Genomic DNA, 22,335 nt, shown 5'->3' on the forward strand with positions numbered 1-22,335 from the left:
AATGAATGCTATGTTAAAGCCTTAATCCCAATTTGTATTCCATTTTGTGTACAATACGGCATGAAACTTTCACTGATTCCTAAACATAAACTCATCCCTGATTGATTCCCTGCTTTAAGCAGGGTTTAATAATAATAATAATAATAATAATAATAATAATAATAATAATAATAATAATAATAGTTGAGAATTTGTAAGATTAACATTTAAAGTTTTCAAAATAATAATAATAATAATTATTATTATTATTATTGTTATTATTATTATTGTTATTATTATTATTATTATTCTTATTCAAATGTCCTCCTACAGTGCTTTTTTTTTTTGTTTATTTTATTTTTTTTGGTCCTGCAGTTAAGACTGGAAATCTTATGTGTGCGTATGGAAATGTGTTTACCAGTGTTGCCAAACAAAACAAAAATACAAAGTATTTATTTAAAAATACTTTTCTTTTTCTAAATTATGACATGTCCTGAATTTTTGGCAGACATGATAGGGGCATCGGAATCAGGTTTTGCAAACTGCCCGTGACTGGCAGCTGCAGACTCTGGTTTCGGTCGTACTGTCGGTGGATTCCGTTTCTCTTTTTGCAACAGTTACCGACGGCAACCAGGGAACGATAATAATGCTGATGATGTCATCAAAAAGAGGCGGATATTCGTTCTTGAACAACTGTGTACCCATTCATAAAGTGCTTTGCGACAGTCGCCTGTATTCTCAGATTATTTTATGAATAGCAATATGGATGACTTTCATTAGTTTGAAATGGAATTCGTTTTATTACGGCAGCCGGCAAGTACTTTTATGAATAGGGCCCTGTGGCAATGCGCCCCGCCCCTGTGTGCATTTGTGTGTTATGTGTTGTGTGTTGCGTGCGTGTGTTAATGTTGGTGTATAGATTGGTACACGGGATATAAACGGGTCTGTGTTTCCCGTGTATTTAAAAAGTGTAGATTTGTATTTAGGCACGAGGAGGGCACAAATCACTTCACGTGCTGGTTAAATGTAATATGTGAGCCCGGGGTTGCACAGAATTAATTCACGTGCTGGGATTCAAGTGAATAATTAATTAGTAATTGAATCCCAGCACAACAGTATATATAGAGACACGTAGCACTCAGTCGGGGTTAGGTGTTCAGAGAGTGGAGAACGGGTGAGAGAGAAGGAGTAAAATCGTAAGCGTAATTATAAATATAATAAGTGTATTCTCACCGTGTTTGTTCGTCTCCGTTTCACCTGTGTGTTAGTGTCTAGTCGTTTTGTCTGTCTGTTTATTTTGGCGTCAAGTGCCGTGTCCTGTGTTTTGTTACAACCGTCTGTTTATTCATTAAATGCTGAGCGAAAGCATTCGCTCAGCTCCACCAAACTCTACATCTCTCTGTCGTTTGTGTTCCTGTTTCTGGTCTGACGCCACCCACTCCGGCTGTCTTTGTGACAGGCCCTCAGTCCTTTGATGTAGTCATACTGTCCTCTATTGTATTTTGCTTTACAGAAAATATTACTTAACCTCACAGAAACTGTTGAAGTGATTAATGTAGGTCTTTTAGGTTTTCTTTGCCATCTTCATTTATGAAATGTCACATTTTATATGTACATGTTGGGAATTCTGTTCTGTGAAATATCTCCCTGCAAGTGAGTTTCAGTCAGGATGGCAAGACTTTGGTAGCATGTGCTCAGTTGTCAGGTTCTTGCGTATCCATGAATGGAAGTTTCAATGGGTCATGGGTCATTCTGGAGAACACACTTCTCTGCAGATTTCTCAGAAGGAAACAGAGCCAGTAATCATTGTGGAATGGTTGTGTATCCCTTTAGAATTCCAATAGCATGTTGAAGCACTGCCATCCTGCCTGCCCATGGTGGCCTTAAGTGTGATGGGTTGATTTCTGTAATGAAATTCAGACAACATTTTTCCTGTGCTTTTGCTAGCAGTTATTAAATGGCTGAAAGGATAATCACAGCCCTTAAGAGAACACGTGACCTAAAATTATATATACATACATACATTAAACGATAACTGTAAAATTGTAAGTGAGCTCAAGAAGTGAGAGAACTTTGCTTTTGTTAACGAGTACATCAATGAATCACAGGTTAGTGACATAATAAGCTGAATAATTTATGGTGATTTTATAACTCTTTCTTTTTTCAGTGGTATATGATCAGCATCGTTCACATTTACAACCGCTGGAGAAACAGTGAAATTCGGTGTTATGTAAATGGACAACTAGTTTCCTACGGCGACATGGCCTGGCATGTTAACACCAATGACGTAAGTGTCCCTGCAAATACTGCTTGTATTTTAACTCTTTCTCAACAATGTATATATAATACTGTAAAAGCAAGGGCAAATGAACTCCTGCTTTTGGTACTTCTTTTCAGCCAAGAGACGTACAGTAAAAAAAAACTCTTAATATAATCACTGTTTAATTGAATCCGTTGCATGTTGTAATTGAAAACTGCATTCCCTTTCCTCTTCAATCAATACAAACCTACCACTTTATGAATCAACCTTTTTATGTGATGAAATGTACAACATGATCACATTAACCCCTTTAAGGACTGTGATCGGGCTACACAGAGGTATATCCCAATCGGTAATGGAATAACATTTCATACTTGAAGGGAACCAACCTTCACTGTTCTATATAAACCATATATTTTGTCAGCTGTATTCTAAGCATTAACTTTTTTTTACTTGATTCTGATTTGTATTCATTTTGTATCCATTTCATATAGATACTGTCCTTTTTGTTATACTGCCCAATTTATTTTTAAACATTGCTTGCATAAACAAGTATGTCATTTGAGTATCAGTATGGGGAAAAGGTTAATGACCTTTTCCCCATAAATAGCAGCAGCGCCCCCACAATATAATGGGAAATGTTTTTGCGTTATCCCACTGAGAAGTAAATCAATTTTCTTTTTGAAATGTATAATTGGACACAAACACAGGGTATCCACCACAACACATATTTTTATGTTTTTATGTGAATACCGTTAATGGAATTAATACTATACTGGAAGAAAAATAAATTCAAGTTATTAAGAGGTTTTAAATGTACAGTAGGCAGGGGGGCAGCTTATACACTGATGCAATTTATATAGCAGTGTAGCTTATATACCAGGGTAATTGGTTATTTTAAGGGAAGCAAACATTCATAATTTGCTACCTGAAATTAAACTTAATTATTTATTACTTAAGTACTTGAATGAAATTAATTCAACATGAAGAAAAAAAATTAAAACCGCTCCACATTTATTGCAAAAAATGATATATATATAATCTCATGGCTTTCTAATATAAAGTCAGAGCAGTGCTTTTAACATTGCAATATAGTATTTCAAAGTGAAGCTGAGTTACTGTTTGGTGATAAAGTACAAAAGGAGCTTAGGGCAATGTATGTGTGTATGCGAGATAGGATTTACGAGAAACTGACAGGTTTCTCCTGAGAAAAATCAGGACTGTATACCATTTCTCATACCCCTGATCTGCAGTTGCAGACTTAATTTCACTGAATGTGAACAATAAATACTTACGATGTTTTCTGAATGTTCCACTTCAGTGATCATTTACCATGTGAGCTTGGTGACTGGTGGAGGAGAATTAAATGGTTTATAATTAAACATTCATTTCTTTGGCAATGGGCGTTAATTACTGATAGGGCCATGTTTCTCAACCCTAGCCCTCAAGTAGCCTTGAATGTAGTTGTTTGGTTTTTTTTAAATATGATTTTTTTTTTTTTTTTACGCCCAAGACATTATACATAGGCAGGCTCTGAGACTTTAAATAGTCTAAAATTGTTTTTAAAAAAGGAATGTTCTGGGTCTATGAGGACTTTGGTTGGCCTAATAGTGAGTACGCCAAGATTCTCAAGCTAGCTCAGTTGGCTCAAAGAGCATCTAAAAAGGGTAATGACCTCTCTACACGTAATCTGATTTGCTGATACATGGAGTTTATAATTGCCTGTAGTAGTTCAAATTATGTTTAGGTTTCTGATGTTAGGATAGCTGTTATTTTTAATTGCCTGCTCTAAATGTAGCTTTGGCATTTTCTAGGTGTGTGCTATAAATATATATGACCTGTTTTTTTTTTTCTCCTGATCGCAGAGTTATGATAAATGCTTCCTGGGTTCTTCTGAGACCGCTGATGCTAATAGAGTTTTCTGTGGTCAGCTAGGAGCAGTTTACGTGTTCAGTGAAGCACTCAATCCAGCACAGATATTTGCAATACATCAACTCGGACCTGGGTACAAGGTATGTTTAACTATAACTATAAAAGAATATGACGCATTGAGAAGTACTTCTGGTTAAATGATTTATCAAAGAATTTCAAAACTATTGATACAATAAACAAACTGCAGAATAGATATAATATGTGCTCTTTTAGGTACTAATGCTGTGGATGGAAGTAAAATCACATGCAAGCTGATATACAAAACCTCATAAAATCTGCTGCCTCTGCTTTTACTTAGGTGAGCTTTATACACAATGACAAGGCACATGTAGTTCCAATTGCTTGAAATATTTTGCAGCCCAAACCATACAGATTCTAATACGGTTTCATTGCCCTTGACATCAGCCCCAAAAATGGCTTCTGTCTAACCCACAACACTACTTACAGTACATCATCCGTATTGTTGCAACAATTCAGTTTGGTTAATTCAATTGCATCGAGTAGTAGGTATTTTTTGGTTGCAGCAGGCTGTGCAATTCTAACAAAGTAACTGTATCTCCAAAATGTTTTATTAGTTGGACTTGGACCCCCAGGATATTTAGAATCTCTTATGTGGAATGTTTAGATGTAGTTGCTTGTGCTTGCAATTACCTCGTAGTACAGTTTGGCTGCAGCCTTACACTGAGAATATTCTTGAATAACTTTGCATTTTTACACAGAACTCAGCGGCCTAATAAGTTTCCTACATGGCATTTTGTTTTGCGACCTGGTTAGTGATGCTGAAAGGGAATGCTAATTTCTCTTAGCAGGTTGTGTTAGACTGAATACATTAATATTAATGTCCAGTGCCTGAGGCACCTTTGGAGCATTACATGGGTGACTTTATTTCCTGCCATTTGCTTGATTTGCCAATTCACAACTGCTGCTGCTTTTGGCATGAGCATAGGAACAGAGCAGTGTTCCCATTTGTCAATCAAAATATATAGCTGAGCCCAATTCATACCTTGTGTTACAAGGATACAGGTGATTAAAGACAGGTGAGGACAAGAACGTATTATGCAGAGGTGCTCTCACTCTTTTTATGGTATAAGGACCTGTTCCCCACAACGCTATTACCTGAGGGTATTTTCCTTATATATATATATATATATATATATATATATATATATATTATTACACTGTAGAGTATTTCCAGTTAGATTTATATTAACAATTTAATGTCATTGTACTTGGGAAAGACTTGAAAAGAGATTGTAATAGAAATATGTAAAAATTGTAATTTTTCAAGTGGCACCACAGTACCACATATGTTCTTTCCATGTGACATTTCAGGTTAATTAAATGGTGTATAAAATTGTTTATTGAAGAAGGTATGCTAGGAGGCTGTGTGGTCCAGTGGTTAAAAAAAAAGGGCTTGTAACCAGGAGGTCCCTGTTTCAAATCCCATCTCAGCCACTGACTCGTGTGACGCTGAGCAAGTCACTTAACCTCCTTGTGCTCCATCTTTCGGGTGAGACGTAATTGTAAGTGACTCTGCAGTTGATGCATAGTTCACACACCCTAGTCTCTGTAAGTCGCCTTGGATAAAGGCGTCTGCTAAATAAACAAATAGTAATAATAATTTTTAGTTTTTTTTAATAGCGATGGTTTGCTTTTAAGTATTAGAAAAAATTCTGAAGTAAACAACACAGTCTATTACTAACGTACAGGATGTTTATCTCTTTATACACTTCACAAATCATTGCTTAAATAAACTGCAGTAAGTTAATCACGGTAGCACTAAAATGAGGCGTTGGCACTTTAAAATAAGTGGTGATGGGGGTAATTGCTCCCCACTAATATAGAATATGTTTGTATAATGTGTTCTTTTAATACTTACTGTAAATATTATATTGCTACTTATCTCAACGGTTTATTCATAATTTACTGAGCGATTCCTAAAAGCATCTCTGATCTCAATATGTCATTTTTTATCTTCTTATTATAGTGAGTATGCAAAGATATAGGTTACTCCCAAATATGTACAATTTTTAATGTATATACAATAATCTTTATTTTTAAAACAAAAAACTACAAACCAGAATTTTATACTGTGTTTGATGGTCTCCATTGTATTATAGAATGGATGAAGCAGGTGTGATGATCCCATTTAAAGGACATAGGGCAAACCACAATAAATAAATCATACCTAATATGAATTTGATGAAGTAGATCACATATCTTCCTATAAGATGCACAAATTATGAGAAACTTAACATTTAATGTTATTGTTTTCTTGCAAATAATGAACAAAACACCAGGCAAATGCTGTTGTAAGATTTTTAGTCACATAATAAATGCTGAAAACAAATGAGTCTCAGGAAAAGCAGCAATTACTTACAGAGAAGACAAATACAGTAAGAGCGACTCAAAGCCCCAAAAGCCGTTTGTCTCCTTCTCAGTAATCAATCAGCAAACACTGTTTTCCTGTGACTCAAATGTTTTAGATGTAACTACAGTTATCGTGTGATTCGCACCGTAAGTGTAAGATTGCTCATTAATTGCTATTGAAAATGATATTCACTGAATGTATACCTTCTGGTTTAAGTGGTTAGGTTAGGTGCAGATTTCCAAGTTAAATGTAATGTCATTATTAATTGTTATTAGCCAATAAATTACGGTGTGCGGTTATTGAGATGTTTAAGCTTAAAGATTCATTTAAGTAGACCTAATAAAGAACTCTTGAAGCATTATTAAAAACAAATGCATGGTTCACTCAACAGATCATTCTGTCATTTGTCTTCTGCTATACCTACTGTAAGAAAATAAAAGAAGAATGAGCTTTTAACGTCTGCCATTATCTAAGCTAAGAAACTGTAGTTTGCTTGATGATTTATAATCATTAGCATTTATGAAAGTTAAATTTAGGAAAGTTGTTACAGAGAAGGATGACACAAGGTGACAGGTCCTTTCGAAATGCAATAAACTTTAAATTGAGTCTAATCCAAACTAATGTCAGAGACTTATGTTTTCGATTTATGTTTTCACAAAATGGAACAATGTAGACAGTCCCAGCTTGTTAGACCCTAAAACACTAAATGTATTTCATTCTCCTGAATAAATCTGACATTGACACTGTAAAATGAGTCATAATGGTGATTTGTATGATTTGTTGACATCTGGATAGTTTTTAAATTAACCTGATATGATATCTTATTATATTCAAATATTCACATCAAGCTGAAGGAAAACTAAGGCATGCTTGTAAATGACAAGGGCATATCAAAGACATGCCAATTCAGGAGAGTTAAATAGCATGGATTGGTTCCAAGTTGTCAAGGTCGAAACCAAGCATTATAAAAATAAAGAAAACTTTCTTGTTAAAATTGACTATGTATAAGGTTACGTCCTACAGTTATAAAACATCTTTCTTTCTAATGACTGCTACCTCAAGGCCAGTCAAACAATATTTTTTACTTTATCCTGTATACTGTGCAGCTCAATGAAAGTAGCCAAGAACAGAAATATTCCAGTGTAATATATAGCACTTGAATTTGGCACACTTAAACAACTGACAATCCAGCAAGCGCTGGCTATACATATTAACATACATCCTTACCTTCCCTAGCAGTGACCAAAAAAGGCATTGTCTCATTTAAGCCTTTTATTTTAGTAATCTTTCAGATGAAAAAAAATCTATTTTTTTTTCAGTAAAAGGGGCCAGTTGTTTAAATACATTCCTTTTTTTCCATTGTGAATGAGATAGCCACCTTGCATAAACAGAAATGTTCAGTACCTTTGGTAACCGGCTATCACTGTTCTTCTATCAGACTTAGTGTTGTGAAAGGATACATGATCTTCATCTAAGTACAACCTATAAAACAAAAAGAACAGCAAACCAATGCACCTGGATGGTGATAGAAAGCAGCTCTCAGGATAACACACTTTCACGACCGGAAAGGCTATGCAGAATAGTTATTTTTTAATTGTTATTATTGCTTGTATTGTGTGGATAGAGTAACTGCCCCTATAGGAAACTACTGACTGTGTTTTATAATGTGGAGCAGTTACATAATTATTATCCTAATGAGACCTGACAGCAGTTGTCCTGTACTTTTCACAAGAAGAAAATCTCATTATCAAGTACTTGCTAATACTGTATAAGGAATTTAATAAAAATGTGTTAAATATTTTAATTTTAAAACGGCAGTAAAAGGTATTATTGTTAGGCTCTGTTTTGATAGACCTGTTTGAGATGACTATGTCTTCATAGGCAAACAGTTCTGGTAGTTTTTAATTGGAGACAGAAGACTGGTGAGCAATCCTCATTGTTCATGAGCTACATTGTTGTCAAGCAAAATGTAGGCATACATTGAATCTCTAAATGTTGTTGTTTTTTGTACTTGTAAAGCCTGACTTTCATTACACTGATGTGCTCATCCTTTGCATTAACCTTACCGAATAGTTTAATTTATTCTGTGATTTACATTCACAGCTTTGCTTGACGTTTATGCATTATTTGTAAGGAATGGGATCATAAAGCACACATTTACAATTCAGTCTGCGTCTTTCTTTTTGTTTTGAAGTTGGAGTGCTGGCAGACAGTCAAGGCAAATTACAGCACATAAGAATAGAAACATTCCCTAATGGTGTTTGTTTTCATTGTGGCATACTCTTATTAATGTTAAACTGTTGCAAATGTGACATTTGTGTTCCGCTTTTCTTCTGATAGAGTATCATTGTACACTTTTAATAAGCAGGTAGTAGTTTTTCACAGGGCAATAGGTCATTGTGTGGATTATATATTACAGTCATGCAATAAAGCCAATCATTTGACCAAATCTTTTACACAGTTTGTCAAAAGTGAATTTTGTTTGACCCCCAAAAAATTACTACATTTAAAAAAAAAGAAACTGAGATATTGCCCACACCTACTATATTATTAAATCAGACAATCAATCTAAAGGCATTATTTTTGCATTATATTAATACAAGCTGTAGACTTTGATGAAGCAGAGATGAATCATAGCGTTAAGAAAAAATTTGGCTGTGAGGCTCTTTTCCTATCAGACAGGTTTTAAAGTGCTCAGTACTGTTCTTATAATAAACAACTGGCTAAAATTGTATAGTAGTGACCTTTAAAACATATTATTTCTATCCTCCTAAAACCTCCCTGATAGTCTATTTGGTGTTTTTTTTTTATATTACTCTGCACAGTAAGTCATAATTATGGGACATTTTTCCAATATAAATTATTTATGACTTACTTTTGATATTCACTGTCTGACTTACTGATTAAACAGGATTTCAACTTGGTTATACTGGAGATTAAAATACAAATAATGAACAATTGGATTTAAACCTGGTAATGGCCCTTATATTAAACTAAGCCAAAACCCAACCCAGTGGTCAAGTTTTGACCATAGAATCATGGTAAGTTCATAGGTATTGGTGTATTGGTGTCAATTGTTTTGTGTAGACAGACAGTAGTAGTAAAAGACTGCCTACATAGAGTGCTTCACTTTTTGAAGCCTCATAGTTGAAAAGAACTTGGAAAACAAAATGACTGAAATTTGTGATAAAAACAGTACTTCCTTCATTCCGTGATGCATTCTGGAAGCACATGACTGGCTGTTGACTGCTTTCCTGTATTGCCTCCTTCATTGGAACTTGGGGATTGGGTACCATCAAGTTCATCTGTGAAATGCAGCCACGTGAATGGAGTGTAACATGGAATCTAAAATAACACCACCATCCGTGGAGTTAGACAACATTATAACAGCTGTATTTGATGTGACAATTTCAGAACAAGCTACTATTAGTTCAGGAAGCTTGTAAACCAGAAACAACTGAACACTAATCATTTATTTTCCTTCCTATGTTTTCCAGAGTACATTTAAATTCAAGTCAGAAAGCGACATTCACCTGGCAGAACACCACAAACAAGTTCTTTATGATGGAAAGCTTGCCAGCAGTATAGCTTTCACTTACAACGCCAAGGCTACAGATGCTCAGCTCTGTCTTGAGTCCTCACCAAAGGAAAACCCCTCCATCTTTGTACACTCACCCCATGCTCTCATGCTGCAGGTTTGTATCAGTTGCTTTCAAAACAGAAAATTGGTAACAAATTGGGACAGATTTTCAGATGTAAGGGCAAAGTGCTTTACGTTTGCGCTGGATTGTGCCGCCCCCTTCTTGTTATGATTTTGAAGGAAGTTTTAGCTGGGCACTGGCGGAATTCTGTTAGTGCTGACCAATGAAGAAAAGGCGGGAGTCAGAAGCTGCTACCAAATCAGGAGCAACTGATTCCCTTTAAGAAAACGATAGCCCCAGCGCTTGCCTTTGAAGTGATTTTGATGAACAAAAAAAGCAGTATTTAGAAATATTTACATTCATTGAACAATTTTGTCATATGTGACTGCAGGGTTACGTTATATACATAAATGTTACTATTATAGTTCCAGTCTTTTGTAGTAAAAGCTTTTTTAAGATGTACTGTATATGTGGAAATGTGATTTGGAAGGTAGCTTTAATCATTTTTTTAAATACAGACTACACCTATAAATCTGTGTTTTTCAGAGCAGTCCTAAACTTAATGAAGGCATGTTCCACATCACAGTTTGCACGGCTGTATTATGTATTGTTTATTTTAAAATATAAGAAATATATATAATATAGAAAATTGCTTAGAAAATGTGTGTTTTCTTGCTCACTCGCTCTCTGGTGCCTTCACAACTTGCTGTCCCCTTTTATTGGGATCGACAGTGCCTGCGTTTCAGATAAACCTCCCCTTACCTGGTTAGTTTGAAAATCCCTGTCTGTGCCATCATCGAAATCAAAGCTAACATGCAAATGAGGCCACACCCGAACGGCACTAACCAGACAGACAAGGATGGGGCAAAGTATGTCACCAGAATCGGATTGCAGCGCAAAGGCAGTTGCTTCCGTTTACGCCATGTTTTTTCATCAAAATCGGGGGCAAATGCTTTTTACCCTTGTGTTAGGGGTTTGTCCCGTCATCAGAATCAGACACATATACTTTTTGTGAGCACCCAGGTTTGTATAGTTTTCGATTTGTCATAGATAGTCCAGCACGGTTTATTAATTCTTAATTCTTAAATTGTAGTTTATTATTCTGGCATGGTTTACTTTGTATGTACTGTCCATAAATCTTTATAAATGATTTCCAGCATGCATGTTACATTGGATGCTTTATGCTTCTTGCTAACAGGATGTGAAGGCTATAGTGACTCATTCAATCCATAGTGCAATCCATTCAATTGGGGGGATTCAGGTTCTCTTCCCATTGTTTGCTCAGCTGGACTATCGTCAACAAAATGACAGTCAAGTGGAAACTACAGTCTGGTAAGTGCGTGCCTTGTTTATATGATAATGAAACTGAAGGGTTTAAACAATCAAGTGAAACTAAAAATATAGACTGTGGCGGAACACGTATCAGTTCTTCGTGTGGTGATCAGCTTTGCTAGCATGTAAACGTTATGCACAGAAATGCTCTTTCTATTTTAACGTGACATTACTGAAAGCTGGCCTTCTCTGTGTTGCCGATTACACTGTGCAGGGGATGAGGTTTAACAACAGTTCAGACTGTGTTATACTTACTTACTAGTTTATTTTTTTACACTTTCTTTTATTATGCAAGGCATACTGAATTATTCTATACTGAATTCCTGCTGTTTAAAGAAATTGGTTTCTGCAGTGGTAACTTCCAAGAATGTTGCAACATTTGCAAACATTAGGGGTGCCACATCACTGTTGGATGCCCTGCTTATTAAAATATGTTGCTTTTTTTCAAGAGAAGCTGATGATCTCTTCAAGGATATCAGTATATTATGAAGGAGTGTGATTGGGGTTAAAGGGCAATATATTACCCACGCCCTGTTGTTTACTCTTTTACCCCACTGAGTGGCTTCAGTGGGGTAAAACAGGCAGCACATATCCCACCCCCAAACACACAAGCCAAAAGGGGTGTCCAAAATACATTCCATAGCCACATTATATGTAACCACAACCTCTATTATGTTTTTCACCTTTTTTCTGCAAAGTATTGGTTTTAATTAAGTTGATTTTGTGTTTTTAGTGCCACCCTTTTGGCGTTTCTGGTTGAGCTGTTAAAGAGTTCAGTAGCCATGCAAGAACAAATGTTGGGTGGAAAAGGGTTCCTGGTGATTGGTTATCTCTTGGAAAAGGTAGGCTGTGAAACATCATACCGTAAATACAATGTTTTTGAAAAATGGTTTGTACAGCAGTGGCAGCTGAATTCTCAAACATAGCACTGAATATCATTTGGTTGTTAGGCATAATAAATAATCTGTGCAAGAATATAACTCCTACAGGAATGTTCTTGTGGGGGCCATAGTACAGTGAATAATGGTACTAGGAAAACTGTAATATTTGGCTGACTATACTGTGTCTGAAAATTCACTATGTATTTGATTAAGTGACATTGAAAAATAGCAACACTAGCCAGGCTCAAACTAATACAAGGTCAAAGAATTTGCTTCATTGCTGCCAATTCAATGATTGATCATAGAATGAATCCTGATAAGTAACCATCTGTTTGAGTTATATTATTTTGCCAGTTGGTAACAACACTGTTTTACTGACTTTAAAGTCTCAAATGTTAAACTCAAAAACCACAATGAGCAGAGATGCAGTGTTTAAAAGTTTTGACTGTATCTTTGGAAATGCTGCGTTTGGTATGCTGAGGACACAGATAAGCAACCTTGGCATCTCCAGTCAAGGTCTTTGCTCAAACCATGTACTGTACTCAATTATTAAATTAAACGCCTGACCATTTACTAATTAAACTTGTTGGAGAATGCCACTCGAGGACTTTGTTGCCTACCCTGTCATAGAACATTGTTGTCCATTATATGTTTTTTTTTTTTCTGCCTCTGTGGTGAATGCACATTTTTACAGAAACAAAAGGTCATGTGACCATTTCTAGACCGTATTTAGTAATTTGTCCTCATCATATTCAATCTTTAAATCTTGCCTCTGATAGCGGTCAGGTGGAGACCTGGTGTGTGTAATATGATGATCTTGTTTAATTTGCGCCCTTTCTATCCAGTCATCAAGAATTCACATAACCCGTGCTGTCCTAGAGCAATTTCTGTCCTTTGCAAAATACCTCGATGGTTTGACACATGGAGCACCATTATTAAAGCAACTGTGTGACCACATCCTGTTTAACGCAGCCATCTGGATTCACACTCCTGCAAAGGTGAGGAAAGACTATGAATAATGTATGTGATGGAAAGTGAAGTTAATTATTTTTCATATTATTTTGACTCAGCAGTTGCAATATACAGATTGTTCTGTCTTGAGAAAACAAAATAGTCGAAACAATTTAAACTATTTTAATGAATCTGACTATGCCTATTTACTTTGTGTGTGTCTCTTCCTGTGTAACACATACATTAGATAAAGGGGCATTCAGAACAGAAAATAGGAGGCACTTTTTTACACAGAGAATTGTGAGGATCTGGAGCCAGCTCCCCAGTAATGTTGTTGAAGCTGACACCCTAGGATCCTTCAAGAAGCTGCTTGATGAGATTCTGGGATCAATACGCTACAAATAACCAAACTAGCAAGATGGGCCGAATAGCCTCCTCTCATTTGTAAACTTTCTTATGTTCTTATGTTCTATGTTCTTATACACACACTGCAGAGACAGATAAAATACATGCATACATTAACCACTAAACTTGTACTCCAGTTGTAGTTTATACATACACACTTTCTTAAATCGGCCTGTCAGGTTAAATTTGAGGTATCTATATGAGGCAAAGAAATAAGCCTTAAGTAAAGCCCATATGAAACCGAGAAAGGGTAAAGGAATTATGTAGATTACTAATCTGTATGTGATATATTATGTTTCACATTGTGAACCCTTTGCATTCCTTGACAGTAAAAACCAGGCAGTAAAATGTAATTTAGCGATTAGAGATGGGTGCTCTGTAGTTCAAAAGGAAATGTGCAATATTTTCCCCTGAACTGCTGCTGTCCCAGGAGTATGTTTTACTGATGGGAATATTACAAGACAATCAGCTGTGCTTTTAGCCTCCTGCAGCATGTTCCTCCATTTTAAATGCTTTTGGAAAATAGTTGCCGACACACAGTTTTAATAGAACAGGGAACCTAGGAACTTAATCAACTGCACAGCAATACTTTAATAACCAGATAGTTTAAAATAGCTTTTTTATTCTTGAATGAACAATTTAGTTGATTTGTGACTGTGCTGTACCTGGGGGGCCAACACAGACACATACATCTGAGGTCAAGTTGCTTTCGTCTTCATTAATTAATTTTTGTTGTTAGGAAAACAGCAAAGTACAAGACCCTGTCTCCTTGTTATTAAAATTAGGTGACTTTGCCAGGTTTTTTTTTTTTTCCAGTGCATCAGTGCTTTTTATTTTCAGTCTGAGTTGCATCTAAATGTGTTACTTGAGCAAAACATTGGAACGTGTTTTCAAGGAGTTTTTACCCATTTATTATTTCCAATCTATGAAAGGTGAAAATTCCATTTATTTTACAAAATTAGCACCGTACAAATAACTAGATAATTATGCACTTAAGTTTTTTTCTCTTGTTTTGTAGCATTTGCATGACTTTTTTTACTGAGCAACTGGCATAGATGCTTTGAAAATATACCCCACTGTCAGCAATTATTTTTATTTTCCTGTTTGCATTCCTTGAACTCGATTTCTTTCTGTTCCTACTATAAAGTAAACCCCAGTTTGCTGGTCCAGAATTGTCATGCAATAACTATATGTTATGGCTTTTGGCATAAGCTGGGATATCAGTGGCACCGTCATCTACATAAGAGAAAAAAAAGATAATTATGACATAGTTATGTGTCCACAGTGTTGAAATAAGCAATAATACCATACTGGTGATGATATATTCGCCATCTCAAGTCTGTGCCCTTACTGACAGAAATGTCAAATATAACTGCAGCATCATCTGGAGGGGCCTTATGGTACCGTATGACTAACTGCATTACACAGTGTACCTGTGTCAGGAAAAACCTTTACCATAAACTGAGAAATGCAACCTGATTGTCTTTGACTCCAACAGCCAGGACAGGATATATATTCCACAGAATTATAATTTACTTGAGAACTTTTAAAATCCACTTCCTTTTGAAAAATAAATGATTGACACATTTTATTTAGAATAATCATTGAAATAAATAAAGACCTATGTCTATAAATTCTATAAATTGAATTGCAGAAACCATTTTTTATTATCCAACAAAGGGTAGTAGCACCAGTAAATTTGTCTGACACATTTTTGGCTACATCTTTATCTTGGTAATCATTATATTTTAGGAGTATGATGAAACTAGAAAGGGCATTTATTCAAGGCAGGGTATTATGTGACTAACATATCTGTTTAACCTGATTCATTAAAAACTGATGACGTTTCTTTTTTCTGTGCAGGTCCAGCTGTCTCTGTATACCTATTTATCTGCTGAGTTCATTGGCACAGCCACCATTTACACTACCATCCGCAGAGTAGGCACAGTCCTGCAGCTGATGCACACCCTCAAATATTACTACTGGGCGATCAACCCAGTGGACAGCAGTGGTATAACTCCAAAAGGGTTAGGTGAGTACTTATAAGGTTGCGTGAAGTATGCCGTCACATACCAGGAGTTGTCTATAATAGTCCTGCAGATTGAACTGATGTTTAGGAACACTACTGGGAATCAAAGGGTTAACTATGGAAAAGTCAGAAAGCATTTGTTAGTTTTGAAAATATGTCATTTGGAATGAGTGTTAGTTTTGTGCTGTATTAGTGCATTCCCCCTAGAACCACGGGCTGTGCTTGTCATATGTGAAGACAGTTGCCTTTATTACTGCAGACAGTGTAGCAGACTAGTCATATTATTTGTGACACTTCCGAGAAGGTGGACCATGTTTTGGTTTTTTTTTTAAATTATTTTAAGGAGAGGTAGAAAAATGAGTGACATTTTTGTTCTGTGGAGTAACATTGCATCAGATGCAAAAAGTCTGTTTTGTTGTTTTTTCTTTTGATTTGTTTTGCTTTTGACTTTTTTCTGGTTTAAAAAAATGAGATTGTGTGAGTGTTCCTGCCAGTGCTGAATCATAGTGTTTTATTTTCTTTGTCTGATTTGTTCAAGAATGTTCGTTACAACAAGTGACGGCACTGCACAGACCTTTTCTCTGTGGAGCAGGGTGTCATAGCTGATTTCACTTTGCTCCGAGGGTCCTGCCTTTGGCAATCATTGCTTGTATGAGGACATTCTGAAAACTGAGGGCCATGCAGAGCCAACTCAGAGAGACCACTTTGGTTGAACACAATTTTAAGGGGAAACAGTTGGCAAATTGAACACAATTTTGTATAAACATTTGTTTACGTTGATTCTTATTTTAGATTTGCAGGTTTTCGTCACTTAACTATAATTGAACCATTGTAAAGGTAACACGCCAGATTGGTATTTGTCTATTCAAGTTTTAAACTATGCAAAATCTGTCTATGCCACAAGTTAATTACCAGGAATGTACAGATTTCAACGTGATTATTACCAGTATAAATAAAAAATGGCAGTCCCTGGCATTGTTTAGAAACCATTTACCTTCCACAAGTTGGTTTGATCTGTGCATGCTAGGTCAGTTGTGATTTTGGCTTTGGTACGTGTCCCATATTAAACTTGCTGGCTATTCCAGTCTTTAGTTTTTATATTTTTTATGTTAGTTTTGAAGTGAGTTCAGGTAACACATCTTTTTTTTTTATTTCATTCACATCTCATTCATTTATTATTCATGTTAATCTTTTAACTGAGATTCCAGATTTTAAAGAAAGTAAATTAGAGAGCAGGAGTTTGTTTAGTCCGATAGCTTAGAGGGTTGTCTGTTATCAGTGCTGCTCCGTAAAGAAGAAAATCAGTCTGAATGTAAACAATAAACACCCATCTGCCTTTTAAAATTAGGAAATCACGTTACTATAATGCAATACACATCTCAATGTGCACGCAGAAATTATAACTGTATGACCTAAAATAAAAATGTACTACTGTACATATTCCTACATTAATTGTTCAACCCAATTTTGGCCTCCAAATGTGAGGTGCACAATCCATAGCTACCATTTTAGTTTCAAGAAATGTGTTAATAATTACCCATTCATTGTGTTTTTACACAGTGACGATTCCAGACAGTCAGCCTTTGCTTTCACAGCTGGCAGTGATCGATTGATAAGTCGAGACTTTGAAGCAGAGATGCGGAAAAGTGCTTCCTTGAAAGGGGAACTTTTTTACTTCAGCGGCAACATTAATATGAAGCAAATCAGGAGGGAGATTTAATTTTCAACATGAACCAAAGTTAGATTGAATTTACATGCTCTGAATACAGTTCACACATAGAAATTAAACTTGGTGAGACTGTAATTAAAATTACAGTATGTCCATTCTTTATTGACCAGAGCTTCATAGTGTTAAGGATTTCTTGTAAGCAGTTTCAAGCTGAACATGCACATTGATTGGTTTTACCATGAACATTGATGGTTATTTAGCAAGGATAAAAAAAAAGAAAGTGCAAAGTGTTGTATAAAAAAAGAACAGTGATTTATACAGATGCTGTTGCCATTGTAAAATAGAATTACTAACTATATGTCACATCTGATTAACCTAACCCACATATACCACCTTGAGCAGAAGTTCAATGTCATCTTGATTGTTCAAATTGCTCAATTGTTTTTGTGCATAGTTGGTTAGTAAAATATGATTAGGAGGTGAATGGAGTACAGTTCATTTCTTCTGCCAGTAACAGTAGTTTCTCAATGCTCTTTACTCAACATAGTGATTGGCACATTTTCATTAAGAACAAGGCACCTAATAATGTTACCAAACCAGATATATATCAACCCAGACATTTAATTTAGTGGTTTGCAAGTAGTCTTAAGTTATTTTTTATTTGTAATTGGCATTCAATCATCTTGAAAAAGAAATGCTGACAACTTAAAAAAAACATGGAGAATCTTGAAGTCTTAAAAATCTACATCTCTAATTAAATTGTGTACATTGTGTGCGCTGTGGGGCTAATCACGTTAGTTTGTTTAATAATCAATTTAAACAATTCATTAATTTGACTAATTAAATAGTTTAAATTTCCTATTACTTATCTATTATGTAATCTGGGTTTTCATTCATATTAATTAAGGCCTCAACATAATCATTTTTATTTATAAGATTGAGGAATTACAATGAACACACAAAACATCCTCAGCCACAACAAGGTAGGTTTAAAATGTAGTAGCAGTTTATTGTATAATAATACTAATGGTACAGAAAGGAAAAAAACCTTGAAAATCATTGTGAAGTAACAGTTCAACATACACAGCTCGTGCCTTTGTTTATTTGTTATTTGTAAATAAACATGAACATTAGCGCTTAAACTGCAGCTATCCTGTCACAACATCATATTTATATGTTAGCAATATGTGCTGCAATTTTGAATATATGTACCTTTGCCATAATAATAATAATAATAATAATAATAATAATAATAATAATAATGATAATGATAATGGTCTAAGCTACATTCTTATGGTTGGAAGTGCTAGGGATCTGCCTTTTGGATTTTATCAGCATCATGTCTGCCTAATGCAATATAAATGGTCAAATTAGTCATAAACCAAGATATGCACAGAACGGTTTCTGCCCTAAAGCTTTTCCTGCAAAGCTAATTTATGAAAGAAAAGCACTGTGGTTTAAAAAACTGCTTAGCTCTGTTGAAATAAGATCTGCCTTTCCTGGGTGACCTGCTGTCATCTAATTTACATTGACTGGTGCTCTTTTGTTCTCTGAAACTCAAATGAAAGCTGGTCAAAAGAAGTTTGAAACCTTACATTATTATGGGACTGTACCAAAATACTAAAACTAAACATAAAATCACTGAAGGTAAATGTGATAAAGCTTATGAGTTCTGATATCAACTTCCAAGCACAGGATACTGACCCAGTATTAGCATAAATAAATGTCCGATCGTCATCAGTAATATTTGAGATTTCGGCAGCTAGCTGTCATTTGCAGTCTCTTGGAACAATTGAATCTTTTCAGTTGGCTGAGATAAGAATTGATCAGAAATGATGAGTTAATTGAAGAAAAAAATCAATACAAAAATCTTATGGAAGAACACACAAGGCCAGTTTACCTTGATGAACCCTATGTTCTGCTGTTGGTTACATTTTAGTTTTAAAACAGAATCTAAATCCTGAGTTGCTTGCATGGGTACAAAAACAATCTCTCATTTATATTTAAGCAAAAGGTCGTATTGATAGTAAAACCTCCTTTGCAAGAAAAAACCTGGATTATGATTGATACTGTTTTACAAATCTGCTGCCACCACAGCGTTGGAGCCTCTCCTATCCTGGAGGCCATTTCAGGTTGTGGCACTATATATTTGCAGGGCTATTTAAACACTGCATGCTATATGTTTAGACCTTGATATTGATCGCTAATATGCTGTCACATGGCTTTTATGAGATATAGTCAGTACACTTTGAGTTATTGTTCAGAGCTGCATTCTATGATTTTCTAAGTTGGGTTCCGTTACCAGTGTTTTCTCGTACAAATTAACAGTTTCACAGCCACAATAAGACTTCTGGCTATTTTAACCAGACAAATCATTTTCACATATCCAATTTACCATTCAATCTCAAAATATTATTCCCTTAAATGATGCTTCCTCCAGTATCATGACATCACGGAAACATTCAGTTTGAACATGAAAAAAGTGTTGTAATTGATTTATTTAGTCAAACTGTAAAAAATGGGTTTTCTTTAACCCTTTCAGGAGCAAGCATTTTCCAGTGGGATGCTCCCCAGGACCAGGTGTTTTTTGGCTGTAGTTGACTATCTTCCTATAAAAATTCACAAAAATTACTGTACAGTAGCATCTTGGAAATGGTGTCCTTTTTTTCAGAACACTCTGGGGAACATTATAAAGTACTTCAGAAACCATACAAACTTTTCGCTTCCCCCCCCCCCCCAACACACAATATATATTTTTTTAAGTTAAGTATTTTTTATTATGTATTTTGCTTAGAGATACATGTTACTTTATGACCTGAGGGACCTTACAATACTTTCAGAAAGTTTTATTGAAAAACATTGATATTTGGGCAGATTACAAGACGTTGTTTAACCTGAGTGATTTCAATGACATAATACACATTTATTCTCAGGGTCTTTATAAGCAATAATGGACACTACTCTCGATTATTTTCTCAAAATAAATATTTAGAAATAAAAGAATAGTTATTCATTCCATTATTATCACTAATAAGAAAAAAAAAACGTACCTGATATTATTATTATTATTATTATTATTTAGTTCTTAGCAGACGCCTTTATCCAGGGCGACTTACAATTGTTACAAGATATCACATTATTTTTACATACAATTACCCATTTATACAGTTGGGTTTTTACTACAACAATCTAGGTAAAGTACCTTGCTCAAGGGTACAGCAGCAGTGTCCCCCACCTGGGATTGAACCCACAACCCTCCGGTCAAGAGTCCAGAGCCCTAACCACTACTCCACACTGCTGCCCTGAAATAATATCTGCTTATATCCACTAGTTTCTTGATATTTATAAATGTTGTAAAAATATATGTGTTAAAACACACGAGACAGAATAACTGTTATAATAACATCAGATTTACAGTGTTCCCCCTTTTTTATTTGCTCTATACAAGTCACTGTGATGCTTTGTTTCTGCTTCTGTCTCTGCGGGCTGCTGTACTCCGCCCTTTAGACACCAAATGCCCCTCTTGGTGACGTCACACGAAAAAAAAAATCAGGAAGTGAGAGTCAGTCCCTCCCCTTTCCAGTGAAATGTGTTTCAAGCCTGTACCAAAGTATTTTGGCCCTGTAAGTCATCAAAATGAAGTTCTTTTTTTTATTGTGTTTACACGATCGCGGTCTAGAAGCCCACTTCAGTATGATTGTGTGTTAACATGATCACGGTCCTCAAAGGGTTAAGGAAAATTAAATCCAGATTATCTGTTCAGCCTTGGTCTCAATGGACAAATAATGGTCTAACAAGGTATCAATGAGTTTTTAAGGCTGGTAGCAGTGAACTGACTGTCAGATGCTTTGAAGTCAGTGAGGTGCTTAACAAGAATCCAGTAGGGAACACAAAACAGGTGCCATTTTGCTTTAAACAAGCAGAATGCCAGGGGAAAAAATATGTTGAAGTAGCTTTCAGTTCCCAGGATCCCACAGTCAAAATAACAGATGAGCAAACGCTTGTTTCTAAGCATGTTCTTCATCAGTTAGGTCCAGGTAATTGTATCTCTGAAGTAGATGTTTGCTGTGCCTTTTTATAAACACTCTAGGGGACTGGTTTAATTCCCCAGTTTCTATGATGAAAAGCAAAGACAAGAAGAGGGAAAAAATAGCATCAGTCAGGCCAATGCCCCTTTTTGTCTCATTTGTTAAACAATGTGGGTAATACAAATTGTTGTACCTCAGAGGAAATACAGGGATATTTTAAGTTCTTAATGGTTAAATTTGCGCAGATGAAATCTGAGATGAAAAGTGTTATACACTGCCTGCACAGGCTGTGAAAATGCCTTATTCAGGACCTAGACAAATATATTATTATTTGCATGCAAACGAGTCAGGTAGAAGGCCTGTTGTAAAATCTTATGAAAACAGGTGGCCAGGTGTCATAACCGATAGTTTCCTTACAAGCAGTTTTAAGACATTAGCACCTGCATTATTGCTTTTCAATGAGTGTACTTGTACAGCTGTCATATGTGCTGTGCATAGTGTAATATTAACCCATTTATTTTACTCAAACTGTAGAACCACAGGATTTTGTCGGAATCTGACTTCGATGAATTGTAGTAATTTACGAAATATGAAATGTTCAGCTCCGGAGGATCACTGTGATAGAAACCTCATGTGCTTCAGTAACAATAACTTATAACTGATTGCGTGATTGGTATAATTAAGCCCCCAAATCATATCAAAAATTACTTTTATACCAATTGATTCTTCTTTGCCCTGTATCAACGACTAAACAGAAACAAGAACAAGAACAAGAAGCAACCCTTAGATCTTTATTTTTTACAGATTCCTTCTCAAATCCAGTTTTGATGAATTCTCTAAGCTGCCACCAAAAAAGC

At 35.5% G+C, this 22,335-nt stretch overlaps 1 protein-coding gene across 27 annotated transcripts in view; it reads left to right on the forward strand.

The window, feature by feature from the left end:
- LOC117405087 (neurobeachin) overlaps nt 1-22,335 on the forward strand; it is a 349,257-nt gene that overhangs the window by 106,371 nt on the left and 220,551 nt on the right. For all 27 annotated transcript variants that reach the window (XM_059031199.1, XM_059031208.1, XM_059031201.1 and 24 more), the window contains exons 7-13: nt 2,147-2,266; nt 4,105-4,251; nt 10,040-10,237; nt 11,382-11,515; nt 12,249-12,357; nt 13,242-13,394; nt 15,616-15,784. In XM_059031199.1, the coding sequence (XP_058887182.1) occupies nt 2,147-2,266; nt 4,105-4,251; nt 10,040-10,237; nt 11,382-11,515; nt 12,249-12,357; nt 13,242-13,394; nt 15,616-15,784 (1,030 nt within the window). The remainder of the gene's footprint in view (nt 1-2,146; nt 2,267-4,104; nt 4,252-10,039; nt 10,238-11,381; nt 11,516-12,248; nt 12,358-13,241; nt 13,395-15,615; nt 15,785-22,335) is intronic.

This window comes from Acipenser ruthenus, chromosome 9, assembly GCF_902713425.1.
Source record: "Acipenser ruthenus chromosome 9, fAciRut3.2 maternal haplotype, whole genome shotgun sequence".
NCBI classification, from domain to species: domain Eukaryota; kingdom Metazoa; phylum Chordata; class Actinopteri; order Acipenseriformes; family Acipenseridae; genus Acipenser; species Acipenser ruthenus.